Source organism: Mytilus californianus, unplaced genomic scaffold (genome assembly GCF_021869535.1).
Source record: "Mytilus californianus isolate M0D057914Y unplaced genomic scaffold, xbMytCali1.0.p SCAF_9, whole genome shotgun sequence".
Taxonomy (NCBI): Eukaryota; Metazoa; Mollusca; class Bivalvia; order Mytilida; family Mytilidae; genus Mytilus; species Mytilus californianus.
In genome coordinates, this window is record NW_026262745.1 from 40,861,732 (window position 1) to 40,877,237 (window position 15,506).

The 15,506-nt window shown below is 32.7% G+C and overlaps 2 protein-coding genes across 7 annotated transcripts in view; one reads left to right on the forward strand and one right to left on the reverse strand.

Annotated features, from left to right (window-relative positions):
* LOC127716592 (uncharacterized) overlaps nt 1–728 on the forward strand; it is a 233,060-nt gene extending 232,332 nt beyond the window's left edge. For all 5 annotated transcript variants that reach the window (XR_007989026.1, XR_007989027.1, XR_007989029.1 and 2 more), the window contains exon 3: nt 679–728. The gene's annotated coding sequence lies outside the window, so the exon portion shown is untranslated. The remainder of the gene's footprint in view (nt 1–678) is intronic.
* LOC127716590 (protein suex-1-like) overlaps nt 1–15,071 on the reverse strand; it is a 96,041-nt gene extending 80,970 nt beyond the window's left edge. The window contains exon 1 of one of the 2 annotated variants that reach the window (XM_052222822.1): nt 14,952–15,071. In XM_052222822.1, the coding sequence (XP_052078782.1) occupies nt 14,952–15,018 (67 nt within the window). In that variant the 5' untranslated portion in view covers nt 15,019–15,071. The remainder of the gene's footprint in view (nt 1–14,951) is intronic. The other variant, XM_052222821.1, reaches the window with a different exon arrangement.
* Nucleotides 15,072–15,506: the final 435 nt, after the last annotated feature.

The following is a 15,506-nucleotide window of genomic DNA, read 5'->3' on the forward strand; positions in this document are numbered from 1 at the left end:
AGTTTGAAGAAATCCATAATAACCTGATACAAGTGCCGCTGATAAATGCTTTGTAGACGAAACATTTGTATTACGTAACAAATTATAAGCCTGGTATCTATGTTGAGTGTTTTTGATAAACTACACACAAACTCAATTTCAACAGGAAAGGCTAAGCAATGATAAATTCTTCTTTAATAAGATTTGTTAGATTCAAATACTACGACCAGTTAATATCAAAATAAGTATAATGGGATGATTGTGTTAGGAGAAAGTAACGATTTTGGAAGATAATTTTTGGCAACTACTCCCACAAAACTGTTTGCGAGAAATACAAACTTATATATCTATTATGGCATAATATTTCAATTGATCATTAGCGTATTTGCTGCATCAGAAGGTTTAAGCTTCAAAATCTAACTAAATGATCGACTGTGCACAGCCAATTCGTCTGGTTAAAGGGTTGATTTATTAATAATAAAACAGACACAGTACACAGCAAATTCTAAACACAAAATACTGCAATACATCTTATTCCTATTTACTTTATAATGATATTGTCATGTAGTGCGTAAAAGTGTACCCTGGTGAAATGAACATCACATATCCTCGTAAAAGCTTATCATACAATATAGCAAGATCAATCAAAATATCTACTACAATAAACATTTTTTCAAACATATCTCAATTGTTTTTCAGCACGGTGGTAAATATGGTGGTAAATATCATGGTTACCATAAGGGATATGGTGGAAGTTACCGATATAGAGGATGAGGTTGATACTTTTCTGCGTTTTTGAAATGAATAAAATTATCAATTGTTTTATTGTTTTTATTACTGAAAATCATAAACACCGATGATGACTATGATTAGACCAAAAGAGTTGTTAGTTCTCCTGGTAACAACTTCATCATTGTATGACTAAATACAATAAAAAGGACAGTGGATGCCAAGCAAAGGAAAAGTTTGTATTCTATAAGATGAATATGAAATAAAATAAAATGTATATAAAGTGGACAGCCGCGCGACAACCCAAGGAACGGGATTTATATATAACAATGTATAACGGAATAAAGAAAAATTATTTATAAGATAAATGTTAAATTCCTATTTTTTTCGAAACCAGCAAACGAGATTCTAAACTGTCCTTCACGTAACCATCTTGAGAAGAATCGGATTTCCATCGACATTGGCGTTTAAAAAGTATATCTATATAGCTATATGTCTACCTGTGCGAATTTCAAACGCGCGATTTTACGCCAGTACTTTTGAAAAACCTTCCATCCTTTATGGTTGGGTTTTACATAGATAAATAAAATCGTACAATATAAGCAAAACGAGGATGTTAAATTTGATGTATGCCTTTTTGTGCTTCTTCGTTACATTTGTTTGTTTTTATAGTGATTAAGATGATAACACAATGTTGACTGCTGTACCCCTATTTTTGACATTTTTTCCTTGTGTCTGTTTGTTTTGTTCACGCATCGTTGTCAATATAATGGAATTTGATGCGACTGTCATACAAGTGAGAGGTTTAGCTAGCTATAAAACCAGGTTCAATCCACCATTTTCTACATAAGAAAATGCCTGTACCAAGTCAGGAATATGACAGTTGTTATCCATTCGTTTGATGTGTTTGTTTTGTTTCTTTTTATTTTGCCATTTGATTGGGGACTTTCCTTTTTGAACTTTCCTCGGAGTTCAGTATTTTTGTGATTTTACTTTTTACACCAAATTTGGCTGCCGCTGTTGCACCACCAGCTTGCAAACTGTGTAAGCCAAACGATTTAATATCCTTCATAAACGGAGAAAAAACTTCTATGAAGAGTTCTCTCATGCGTGAACAGCTAAGAGATTTATAAGTAGAACGGAATGTATAATTTACTTTGACTAACACTAAAAGAAACATTTCAGAATCTGGTGAAAATGCTGACTACGGTAAATAATATTCTAGGTTTTGGATGGGACATAGCTGATTTCCTGTACGAGCATTAACTAACCAATTGCATTCTCTACAGATGTCGGCTTTACTCTTCTCAATAAACACGGATATATACGACGGCAAAAAACTGAATATCAGATCGGCGCAAATTCAGAAATACACATAAATCCAGAAAATGACAGCAAAAACGCACAAATAATTTGTTAAAAATATATATTACGAATATTGAAAAAATTATCGTACATCTTCTGTAATACATCCGGAGTAATCGGTTTCTTTTTTTTCGCACTATGACCAATTCTCAACTTTTCACCTTCGAGGACATTTCTAACAATTTCTGAATCAGTTGGAGATGCAGCACTAATAGTAGAATGAGCCCATTTAATGCTGTAAAATGCTTCATTTATCGCACTAGAAGTATTGCAAGAGTCAACCAAAGAAGCTAAGTATAACGCAACATTAAATGGATTTGATGGTAAAATGTCGCATTCTGGAATTTGATGACTTAAAGCCCATGACTTCCAACGTCGAAAACTATAATAATACTTTTTAAGTGTGTAAGCTGCTTTAGATTCGGTAATCACATCAGGAATTAAATTCAAATTACTTAACAGTTCGTCCGGTAAATCAGCTATTTCGCGGTTAAAAATACAGGCAATAGTAGTATACCGCTGTTCAATAGTCATAAATCAAATTTAACTGAAACAAATCCGGGTTACAAACCAAAACTGAGGGAAACACATCAACTATAAGAGGAAACAAAACGGAACAACAGAAACACTGAACTGCTACAAAAACAAACGCCAGCATACATAGAAACGGACTATTTGATAACAATAACCATATTCCTGACTTGGTACAGGACTTTTTAAGATAAAATGGTTGTTTGAACCTGGTTTTATGGCTAACCAAACCTCCCGCGTATATAGCAATGTTAAAAATACCGCTTAAATGACAACATTGACAACAAAAACCTGAAAAAAAAACAACATATGTATATAAAAACTTTGAAAATAAGGCAAACTACTTTGAAAATTCGGATGCATACAATGAACAAAAATAACTAACACATCTGCATAAATGTCATTCAAAATGTATAAATTTCACCACAACCATTACAACCACTACATGTAAGACATTAGAGTTAATATGTTATGTAAATTACCTAACATCCAACCGAAGAGCAACCATTTCAAAAGGTAAATCAATATTTCAAAACACCGATGTATTACCTCTACCAGGAATGTAGTTGGATCTGTTGGTAGGTGAATAAACCACATCAACCACATATTTATTAATTCCGATACCATCAGGGCAAAGAAATGGTCAAAAACTAGCAGATCGCCACAATGGCAAAATAACAGATCTATATGCTTTACATTGCTTCAAGTACAAAAACACGGGAGATACAAACAAACCGTTTATACCAGACCAGTCGACAGTGAATGCATTAATTCCAATAGAATTGACATTCCAGCATCTTGAATAGAAAACTGGTAAATTAAAATTATGGTCACTTGCGCACAAAACAATTGCATGAGGTCCCCATCGTAAATTATTTAACGAATATATATACTCACTGACACTTCAATCATCAAAATCAATGATACAGCTAATAAAATCTGCCTTTTCGTTTTGTTTTATCGGGACCCATTCAACATCTAAGGAAATATTATATATAAAACAAGTTTGGTAAATATCACATGACATGTCTTGTAAAGGGCCCTTCATACTGCCTTTCGTATCAATACTAACGACATTTTGACTGTCTGTAAACCGTTTTAATCGTTTGTCCTTGACAAAATCAAGTAAAGATAACAGAATACTTTTAATCGCTGTTAAATCCTTCCATGTGGAACCATTTTGCGTTTCGCATGACGACCACATACCATGTGCAATGCTTTTTTGGATTTCAACAATGAAACCGTCATACCGTGTCATGTATTACTTACTTAAGTATAAAAATTAATATTACACGACAAATCAAAATTAAAATCTTCTAAAATTGATAGAGGAAATGTTATCTTTCCAAAATTTAATATTGCCAATTCTCAGCTCTGATAATATGATGTAGCTGTCCGATGAACAGGTTGCAATAACATCCATGCTAAGATACTTAGTTATAAGATAAGCAATATTTTCGATAACATAAGACATTGACACAATTTGTCCTGAAAAATCTATCAGATGGTATACTTAACTATGCCTTTTTTGTTTCAATATTGTATCCTAAAAATGTCAATTGTCTAACAGGCTGCCACATGGATTTTTCTACCTTGGGTACGAAACAGCCATCAATTGGATCTTGCTTCACTTGTAAAGAGATATTAAGACAAATCTGTTCATCAAAATGTGTACCTAGACCCTCATCGAGATACATCAAAATTTGCTTTCCTTCCACTCCACTTCTTAATTAATTGTGGACTAATTTAAGGGAATATGTAGCACGCAGAACTTAAACCCAAAGGGAAAACAAGAAATTTAAAATATCTTGTTGTATCTCCATATTTCTAAGAACAACCAAGGTACTTAGTGTGTGGTTCATACATGTACATGTCAATGTGATGATATCCTGAATGAATATCAAACTTGAAACAGAAAACATTGCTTCTAATAAAATGCATAGCAGTACGAATGTATTCAAATTCAATACTAGTTTTCCAGATTACAACATGTCGTAGATCTAAAATAGCATTTTACTTACCGTTGCTTTTAATAGATACAGTAAGTGGATACACTATCAAAGGTTTATAATAACATTCTAAAATAAGACTTCTGATTAAATTATTATCGTTCGCTTAAACAACAAATTCTGTGTGTCGCTTGGCTGAACGATTAATATGTCAACAAATTGACTGAGGTGTCGTATGAAAAGGTATTTTATAACCTTGTGAAATAGTATCTAAAATAAAGTCATAACAACCTTTTGATTTCCACAATGCATAGTGTTTCTTTAATCGGCCTTTCACAATTAAATTGGTTTGGCCTTGTTCGTACAAAAAAAAAAATCAGGATTAAATTTAAATCGGATATTTTTTCTACAGAAGTATAAAAATACTCATCTTTGACAAATGTATTCTGATTAAGGCTTGGTTTTTCCTTTAGGATTGAAGGGACATTCTCCAATGATGCATTGCACCACACCTGTAACAGGCTCCTTATTGAAATCTGCAAAATAAGGCATGCAATGAGATGGACCTGAAGTATGAGTTGCGGTTTTCTCTGTGTCTTTCTTCGTGGATTTAAACTTGCGCTTACGATGCTCCTTGTTTTCAGCCTTGTTATTTTTATTTTCTTTTTCCGAATTACTGACCACGGGATTGGCCTCTTATTAGTTAACGGTTTTCCCAACCGGCTTCCCTACTACCGGCAATTTCAATTAGCGTGTCACAATTTTTGACCTTGTCAGCAATTTAATTCACAGTTTCTTCAGCATTATCATTTTTAGAATTGTCAATAGCCCAAATAACCTGTTTTGAGTATTCCAAAATTTCGGAGTTTAATGACAATTGTATTTTGTTGCTTTCCTATTTCCATTTATACTCTTGGTCTTGTTTAAGTGTTTACATTTTGGATGTAACGGACACAGCTGAACCGTGAAAATCCTTTTTTAAATCAGACAATTCTTTGCGCGTAATTTGGAATTAATGTCACATTGTTCTTTTACTGCCTTTAAGATATCTTGAAGAGAAACATTATCACAAGGATTCTCACGTTGTTCTTCTATATCCATAGATGACAGGAGCAAACAATTAACGGGCAAACAGTAGGACGTTACCGTGCTTAATGAAGAACTATGGGAAAAATTCCTGCGAAACAAAGCCAAAAGCGGGCAAAATTTGAAACGCCATAAATTTAATTTCACCTGGATGTTTTCATTGTTTGTATTTATACATGGCGTTTCAAATTTTGCCCGCTTTTGGCTTTGTTTCGCAGGAATTTTTCCCATAGTTCTTCATTAAGCACGGTAACGTCCTACTGTTTGCCCGTTAATTGTTTGCTCCTGTCATCTATGGATATAGAAGAACAACGTGAGAATCCTTGTGATAATGTTTCTCTTCAAGATATCTTAAAGGCAGTAAAAGAACAATGTGACATTAATTCCAAATTACGCGCAAAGAATTGTCTGATTTAAAAAAGGATTTTCACGGTTCAGCTGTGTCCGTTACATCCAAAGTGTAAACACTTAAACAAGACCAAGAGTATAAATGGAAATAGGAAAGCAACAAAATACAATTGTCATTAAACTCCGAAATTTTGGAATACTCAAAACAGGTTATTTGGGCTATTGACAATTCTAAAAATGATAATGCTGAAGAAACTGTGAATTAAATTGCTGACAAGGTCAAAAATTGTGACACGCTAATTGAAATTGCCGGTAGTAGGGAAGCCGGTTGGGAAAACCGTTAACTAATAAGAGGCCAATCCCGTGGTCAGTAATTCGGAAAAAGAAAATAAAAATAACAAGGCTGAAAACAAGGAGCATCGTAAGCGCAAGTTTAAATCCACGAAGAAAGACACAGAGAAAACCGCAACTCATACTTCAGGTCCATCTCATTGCATGCCTTATTTTGCAGATTTCAATAAGGAGCCTGTTACAGGTGTGGTGCAATGCATCATTGGAGAATGTCCCTTCAATCCTAAAGGAAAAACCAAGCCTTAATCAGAATACATTTGTCAAAGATGAGTATTTTTATACTTCTGTAGAAAAAATATCCGATTTAAATTTAATCCTGATTTTTTTTTGTACGAACAAGGCCAAACCAATTTAATTGTGAAAGGCCGATTAAAGAAACACTATGCATTGTGGAAATCTAAAGGTTGTTATGACTTTATTTTAGATACTATTTCACAAGGTTATAAAATACCTTTTCATACGACACCTCAGTCAATTTGTTGACATATTAATCGTTCAGCCAAGCGACACACAGAATTTGTTGTTTAAGCGAACGATAATAATTTAATCAGAAGTCTTATTTTAGAATGTTATTATAAACCTTTGATAGTGTATCCACTTACTGTATCTATTAAAAGCAACGGTAAGTAAAATGCTATTTTAGATCTACGACATGTTGTAATCTGGAAAACTAGTATTGAATTTGAATACATTCGTACTGCTATGCATTTTATTAGAAGCAATGTTTTCTGTTTCAAGTTTGATATTCATTCAGGATATCATCACATTGACATGTACATGTATGAACCACACACTAAGTACCTTGGTTGTTCTTAGAAATATGGAGATACAACAAGATATTTTAAATTTCTTGTTTTCCCTTTGGGTTTAAGTTCTGCGTGCTACATATTCCCTTAAATTAGTCCACAATTAATTAAGAAGTGGAGTGGAAGGAAAGCAAATTTTGATGTATCTCGATGAGGGTCTAGGTACACATTTTGATGAACAGATTTGTCTTAATATCTCTTTACAAGTAAAGCAAGATCCAATTGATGGCTGTTTCGTACCCAAGGTAGAAAAATCCATGTGGCAGCCTGTTAGACAATTGACATTTTTAGGATACAATATTGAAACAAAAAAGGCATAGTTAAGTATACCATCTGATAGATTTTTCAGGACAAATTGTGTCAATGTCTTATGTTATCGACAATATTGCTTATCTTATAACTAAGTATCTTAGCATGGATGTTATTGCAACCTGTTCATCGGACAGCTACATCATATTATCAGAGCTGAGAATTGGCAATATTAAATTTTGGAAAGATAACATTTCCTCTATCAATTTTAGAAGATTTTAATTTTGATTTGTCGTGTAATATTAATTTTTATACTTAAGTAAGTAATACATGACACGGTATGACGGTTTCATTGTTGAAATCCAAAAAAGCATTGCACATGGTATGTGGTCGTCATGCGAAACGCAAAATAGTTCCACATGGAAGGATTTAACAGCGATTAAAAGTATTCTGTTATCTTTACTTGATTTTGTCAAGGACAAACGATTAAAACGGTTTACAGACAGTCAAAATGTCGTTAGTATTGATACGAAAGGCAGTATGAAGGGCCCTTTACAAGACATGTCATGTGATATTTACCAAACTTGTTTTATATATAATATTTCCTTAGATGTTGAATGGGTCCCGATAAAACAAAACGAAAAGGCAGATTTTATTAGCTGTATCATTGATTTTGATGATTGAAGTGTCAGTGAGTATATATATTCGTTAATTAATTTACGATGGGGACATCATGCAATTGTTTAGTTCGCAAGTGACCATAATTTTAATTTACCAGTTTTCTATTCAAGATGCTGGAATGTCAATTCTATTGGAATTAATGCATTCACTGTCGACTGGTCTGGTATAAACGGTTTGTTTGTATCTCCCGTGTTTTTGTACTTGAAGCAATGTAAAGCTTATAGATCTGTTATTTTGCCATTGTGGCGATCTGCTAGTTTTTGACCATTTCTTTGCCCTGATGGTATCGGAATTAATAAATATGTGGTTGATGTGGTTAATTCACCTACCAACAGATCCAACTACATTCCTGGTAGAGGTAATACATCGGTGTTTTGAAATATTGATTTACCTTTTGAAATGGTTGCTCTTCGGTTGGATGTTAGGTAATTTACATAACATATTAACTCTAATGTCTTACATGTAGTGGTTGTAATGGTTGTGGTGAAATTTATACATTTTGAATGACATTTATGCAGATGTGTTAGTTATTTTTGTTCATTGTATGCATCCGAATTTTCAAAGTAGTTTGCCTTATTTTTATAGTTTTTATATACATATGTTGTTTTTTTTCAGGTTTTTGTTGTCAATGTTGTCATTTTAGCGGTATTTTTAACATTGCTATATACGCGGGAGGTTTGGTTAGCCATAAAACCAGGTTCAAACAACCATTTTATCTTAAAAAGTCCTGTACCAAGTCAGGAATATGGTTATTGTTATCAAATAGTCCGTTTCTATGTATGCTGGCGTTTGTTTTTGTAGCAGTTCAATGTTTCTGTTGTTCCGTTTTGTTTCCTCTTATAGTTGATGTGTTTCCCTCAGTTTTGGTTTGTAACCCGGATTTGTTTCAGTTAAATTTGATTTATGACTATTGAACAGCGGTATACTACTATTGCCTGTATTTTTAACCGCGAAATAGCTGATTTACCGGACGAACTGTTAAGTAATTTGAATTTAATTCCTGATGTGATTACCGAATCTAAAGCAGCTTACACACTTAAAAAGTATTATTATAGTTTTCGACGTTGGAAGTCATGGGCTTTAAGTCATCAAATTCCAGAATGCGACATTTTACCATCAAATCCATTTAATGTTGCGTTATACTTAGCTTCTTTGGTTGACTCTTGCAATACTTCTAGTGCGATAAATGAAGCATTTTACAGCATTAAATGGGCTCATTCTACTATTAGTGCTGCATCTCCAACTGATTCAGAAATTGTTAGAAATGTCCTCGAAGGTGAAAAGTTGAGAATTGGTCATAGTACGAAAAAAAAGAAACCGATTACTCCGGATGTATTACAGAAGATGTACGATAATTTTTTCAATATTCGTAATATATATTTTTAACAAATCATTTGTGCGTTTTTGCTGTCATTTTCTGGATTATGTGTATTTCTGAATTTGCGCCGATCTGATATTCAGTTTTTTGCCGTCGTATATATCCGTGTTTATTGAGAAGAGTAAAGCCGACATCTGTAGAGAATGCAATTGGTTAGTTAATGCTCGTACAGGAAATCAGCTATGTCCCATCCAAAACCTAGAATATTATTTACCGTAGTCAGCATTTTCACCAGATTCTGAAATGTTTCTTTTAGTGTTAGTCAAAGTAAATTATACATTCCGTTCTACTAATAAATCTCTTAGCTGTTCACGCATGAGAGAACTCTTCATAGAAGTTTTTTCTCCGTTTATGAAGGATATTAAATCGTTTGGCTTACACAGTTTGCAAGCTGGTGGTGCAACAGCGGCAGCCAAATTTGGTGTAAAAAGTAAAATCACAAAAATACTGAACTCCGAGGAAAATTCAAAAAGGAAAGTCCCCAATCAAATGGCAAAATAAAAAGAAACAAAACAAACACATCAAACGAATGGATAACAACTGTCATATTCCTGACTTGGTACAGGCATTTTCTTATGTAGAAAATGGTGGATTGAACCTGGTTTTATAGCTAGCTAAACCTCTCACTTGTATGACAGTCGCATCAAATTCCATTATATTGACAACGATGCGTGAACAAAACAAACAGACACAAGGAAAAAATGTCAAAAATAGGGGTACAGCAGTCAACATTGTGTTATCATCTTAATCACTATAAAAACAAACAAATGTAACGAAGAAGCACAAAAAGGCATACATCAAATTTAACATCCTCGTTTTGCTTATATTGTACGATTTTATTTATCTATGTAAAACCCAACCATAAAGGATGGAAGGTTTTTCAAAAGTACTGGCGTGAAATCGCGCGTTTGAAATTCGCACAGGTAGACATATAGCTATATAGATATACTTTTTAAACGCCAATGTCGATGGAAATCCGATTCTTCTCAAGATGGTTACGTGAAGGACAGTTTAGAATCTCGTTTGCTGGTTTCGAAAAAAATAGGAATTTAACATTTATCTTATAAATAATTTTTCTTTATTCCGTTATACATTGTTATATATAAATCCCGTTCCTTGGGTTGTCGCGCGGCTGTCCACTTTATATACATTTTATTTTATTTCATATTCATCTTATAGAATACAAACTTTTCCTTTGCTTGGCATCCACTGTCCTTTTTATTGTATTTAGTCATACAATGATGAAGTTGTTACCAGGAGAACTAACAACTCTTTTGGTCTAATCATAGTCATCATCGGTGTTTATGATTTTCAGTAACAAAAACAATAAAACAATTGATAATTTTATTCATTTCAAAAACGCAGAAAAGTATCAACCTCATCCTCTATATCGGTAACTTCCACCATATCCCTTATTGTAACCATGATATTTACCACCATATTTACCACCGTGCTGAAAAACAATTGAGATATGTTTGAAAAAATGTTTATTGTAGTAGATATTTTGATTGATCTTGCTATATTGTATGATAAGCTTTTACGAGGATATGTGATGTTCATTTCACCAGGGTACACTTTTACGCACTACATGACAATATCATTATAAAGTAAATAGGAATAAGATGTATTGCAGTATTTTGTGTTTAGAATTTGCTGTGTACTGTGTCTGTTTTATTATTAATAAATCAACCCTTTAACCAGACGAATTGGCTGTGCACAGTCGATCATTTAGTTAGATTTTGAAGCTTAAACCTTCTGATGCAGCAAATACGCTAATGATCAATTGAAATATTATGCCATAATAGATATATAAGTTTGTATTTCTCGCAAACAGTTTTGTGGGAGTAGTTGCCAAAAATTATCTTCCAAAATCGTTACTTTCTCCTAACACAATCATCCCATTATACTTATTTTGATATTAACTGGTCGTAGTTATTGAATCTAACAAATCTTATTAAAGAAGAATTTATCATTGCTTAGCCTTTCCTGTTGAAATTGAGTTTGTGTGTAGTTTATCAAAAACACTCAACATAGATACCAGGCTTTTAATTTGTTACGTAATACAAATGTTTCGTCTACAAAGCATTTATCAGCGGCACTTGTATCAGGTTATTATGGATTTCTTCAAACTGAATACTGGACAAGTTCATGTTATTTTAATCGATGTATGTATAAAAGATTTAATTTGCCATTTCTTACTCTTACACAAATTACCTTATATTTACAACATTAAAATAGCGCATTCTTAAAAAACTTCAAAAAAATTCTTTACACCAAATACGCTTTCATCCTTTGGAAATTAGTTATTTAAGAGAAACATTGAAATATATTTTGTGCACTTCTAAGCAAGGAAGAAGGCTTGTGTGTCTTAACGGAAAGTGGCATTTTAAAGTTGTATCAGGCTGTAATTGTTCCAATGAAATCCAAAATAGCGAAGTGAGTAAATGAAGTCAAAATATGACCGATCTGCTCATTTCTCAACATAAAAAGTAACTTTTTCATGGCATTGCTAGTTTGCTTTCGACTTATGAATCTTAATATTCCTTTGGTATTTTTTGCCTCTCTGTTTTATCAGTTTGAGATCTCACTTGTTTTAGCTGTTAAATTATTTCTCACAATTAATTATTACCGTTTAAAATGAATAATTTTGTGTTAACATGAGTTAGAGAACGCCATTATTTTGATGCAAAAAAAGAACACAAATGTACATTCAGGGTTACTGTTGTATTTGTTTATCTGATATATTTTTATACTGCTGTTTATTTCATGCTGGTTGCAGATCTTTGTTTATATCAACAACATTAATTGATAAAATTGAGAATGGAAATGAACCAATTTTAATCACCTGATCTATATCATGTATATGATGTATTCACTTTTATTTATTCGGAGCATTAAGAGGTTGACAAACTGTATAAATACACTTACAAACAGTGAGGCATATAGTTGTAAATTGGCTTTGAGTCGCTGCAAACTTTTACATTCACGGCTTATAATAATAGCAATGAAATGCACAGAGTCGATCTCGACAAAGATGAAATCTGTTTATACCAGGTTACATATTTTTATCAATTTATATACAATGTAAATTATTCAAAATAAACCAGTCATACACAACTCATATAATTTACTCTTTGTTTCCATGTATTTAGATATGACAAGCAGCTGTATTCCGAAAAATAAAACAAAAACTGTTTTCTTAATTTATAGAATAAAAAAACATTGTCCACTCACCCTTCCACCATATTTTCCTCCATACCCTTTGTAACCTTTTCTATATTTTCCATATCGTCCATAGGCAGCTGTAATTATCAAATTAATGAGTAATGTATCTATGGATATCATTAGGGTCGATGCAATAAAGTAAACGATAGATAACTCATTTCTCTTTTGAGTATTATTTCCTTTATCACTTACTCTTTGGACATTATTGATTGCTGATAAATTACTTTTATGAAAGATTTATACAAGTTTTTTAAAGGGGAGGCCATAGGTTTAGTTGTTTTTATTTAAATATTTGTATATGGTCTGAAAAGCGCATTTTTCAAAATAAAACCTTGGGCAAACAAGAATAAAAAGAGGCGGATTATTAATGTAGAAAAGAAAATACAGACATGTTCACAAAACACTAAATAGAAATCTAAAGACTGAGCAACAAGAACCTCACTAAAACTGGCGAGGTTCTCAGATGCTTTGAAATGGTAGGTAGATTCTGCTACACTTTTGAATGTATCTATCATAGATTTGTAATCCATTACTGAAAATTCGTAAATGTAAACATATTGTAGGTAACTAATCTATGCAATTTAAAAGAACCCAAATTAAAATAGTCAATTTCAAAAAGGGATAATAATACAAAGAGGCAAAATAAAAACATTGCGTCCATGAAAGACGGATAACACCATCATGGTTATGATAAGACTGTTGAGTAAGTAAACATCGGTCCGCAAAACATACAAAGCTACATCTCAACATTAAACGAACCCAACCACAAATGCGACGGCAGTTTATAAGATCATAAATTGTTTAAGGAGAGACTAATCACAATGACAAATACAAACCAAGGGAATCTTCAAAGGAAGCGAGAACGGTTGCATCGACAGGGTAAGCGTCTGCTGCTATGCATGCTATGCAAGCACCAAACATCATGTAAATCCACAGTCAAAATGTCAAAATTAGAAAAAGGGCAACATCGGTAAAATTACAGATCAGACGACTATACTGGTATGTAAAGATCTAAGTCCGCAAAAACTTGTCGCTAGTGAATTTTGATTCCACCATATCGTATCGGTCTGCAGAATTGTAATGGTGACCGTAAAACTTATGTAATATAGATTTATCCGTTCTCCTTCATATCATCCAATTAAAAGAGCATAAGCTGTCAAATTCATACCCACCGAATTTATTCAAACCCTCATATTTGTTTAATTTATATTGAAACGTAATTCTGAACTACACAAGTTCCATATAAAAAAGTAAAATAACAAAAATATAGACCTCCAAGGAAAATTCGAAACGGAAAGTCCCTTATCAAATGGCAAGATCAAAAGCTCAAACACATCAAACGACTGGAAAACAACTGTCATATTCCTGACTTTGTACAGGCATGTCCTTATGTCGAAAATGGTAGATTAAACCTGGTTTTATAGCTAGCTAAACCTCTCACTTGTATGGCAGTCACATAGACCAAAAACACATGTCTGGAATCATTACAATGTATAAAAAGTATCAACTTCTTTGGGTATTTCTGACTGGAAGCCGTCTAATTAACTATTGACATGACCCGCGAAAGCTATCAACGGGTGTGTCATCCCGTTATAAACATCAATATCAACAGAATGGCAAACATAAAATAAAAATAAACAATTAAGCACCTGCAACACAATAAGGTCAACTTTCTTAGTTATGTGGTATCTCATTTCATAGATTAAAACTATATAAATTAATAGTAAATGATTTACTCATAACCCCTTTCAGATTGATATTTTGAAGCAAAAATCAATCAACAAAATCGGGATTCATATGCTTACTTCTACGTTTCCTAGTTTCACTTTATTATCTGACTTTCTTTCGAATCCCTGGACATGCTTATTACACACATAAGTTATCTCAAACATAGATTATATCAAAGGTTTTAAATGAGTTGGAATTATTGACTTGCAAGCCCATAATACATTGTCGATGTTGTTTGTTCTTATTTTGACAAAAGTTAAACCAAACTGACTGCAAATAGCGGAACTTAATTTCGAAATTCCTCTTTTATAAATGTTTGAAACAAACAAAACATATTTTAATTAATTGTAACTAAAGGACCTTTGGTTAAAACATACAACTAAGTTCTGTTTACCATATGTAATTTGATGAAACTATTGTCTTTTCCTTTTACTGTAATGTCCCTGACATGTAGAAAATCAATCGGTTCAATGTACATACAAATGTAAAATTCGAGTCAATTGAAAGCTGTGAAATCATTACCATTTTTGGTCTTTTTCAACTTACCAACTGGCATTGTAACAGAGGCCACCATCAACAGAGCAACAAGGACTATGATTCCGAATAACTTCATGTCTGTAATGCTTGTGTTTAACACTTCACTTTGACGTTTCTTGGGATGCTGACGATGATCATGATTTAGTTCCAGTATATATATATTCATTGTGCTCGAAACAGCTGGTTGGTGCAAATACATAATTACAAGAACTATATATTGTTTCAACATGTTTGACAACGTTTTATAAAAATGTCAAAAAACCACAGCAGTAAAGGACAATGAAAACGCTGCAACATGTCTTGTGTAAGTATCTAAATATAACCAGATAACATGGTTTAGACGTATGATTATGTAATACTTAAATTACGACGTGATTGAAAATTAATCTGCTTATAACAAAAAAGTATGTTACTAGAAATTGTTAAAATTAGAGTAAATATTATTTATTTATTTATTTAATTACAAGTATTATCGTTTATATAAATATACAATGTTTTACATTGCTTTATGGAACTTATATAATTCTTATTATTTCAGCTGTAGATAATAAAGTATAAATGTCC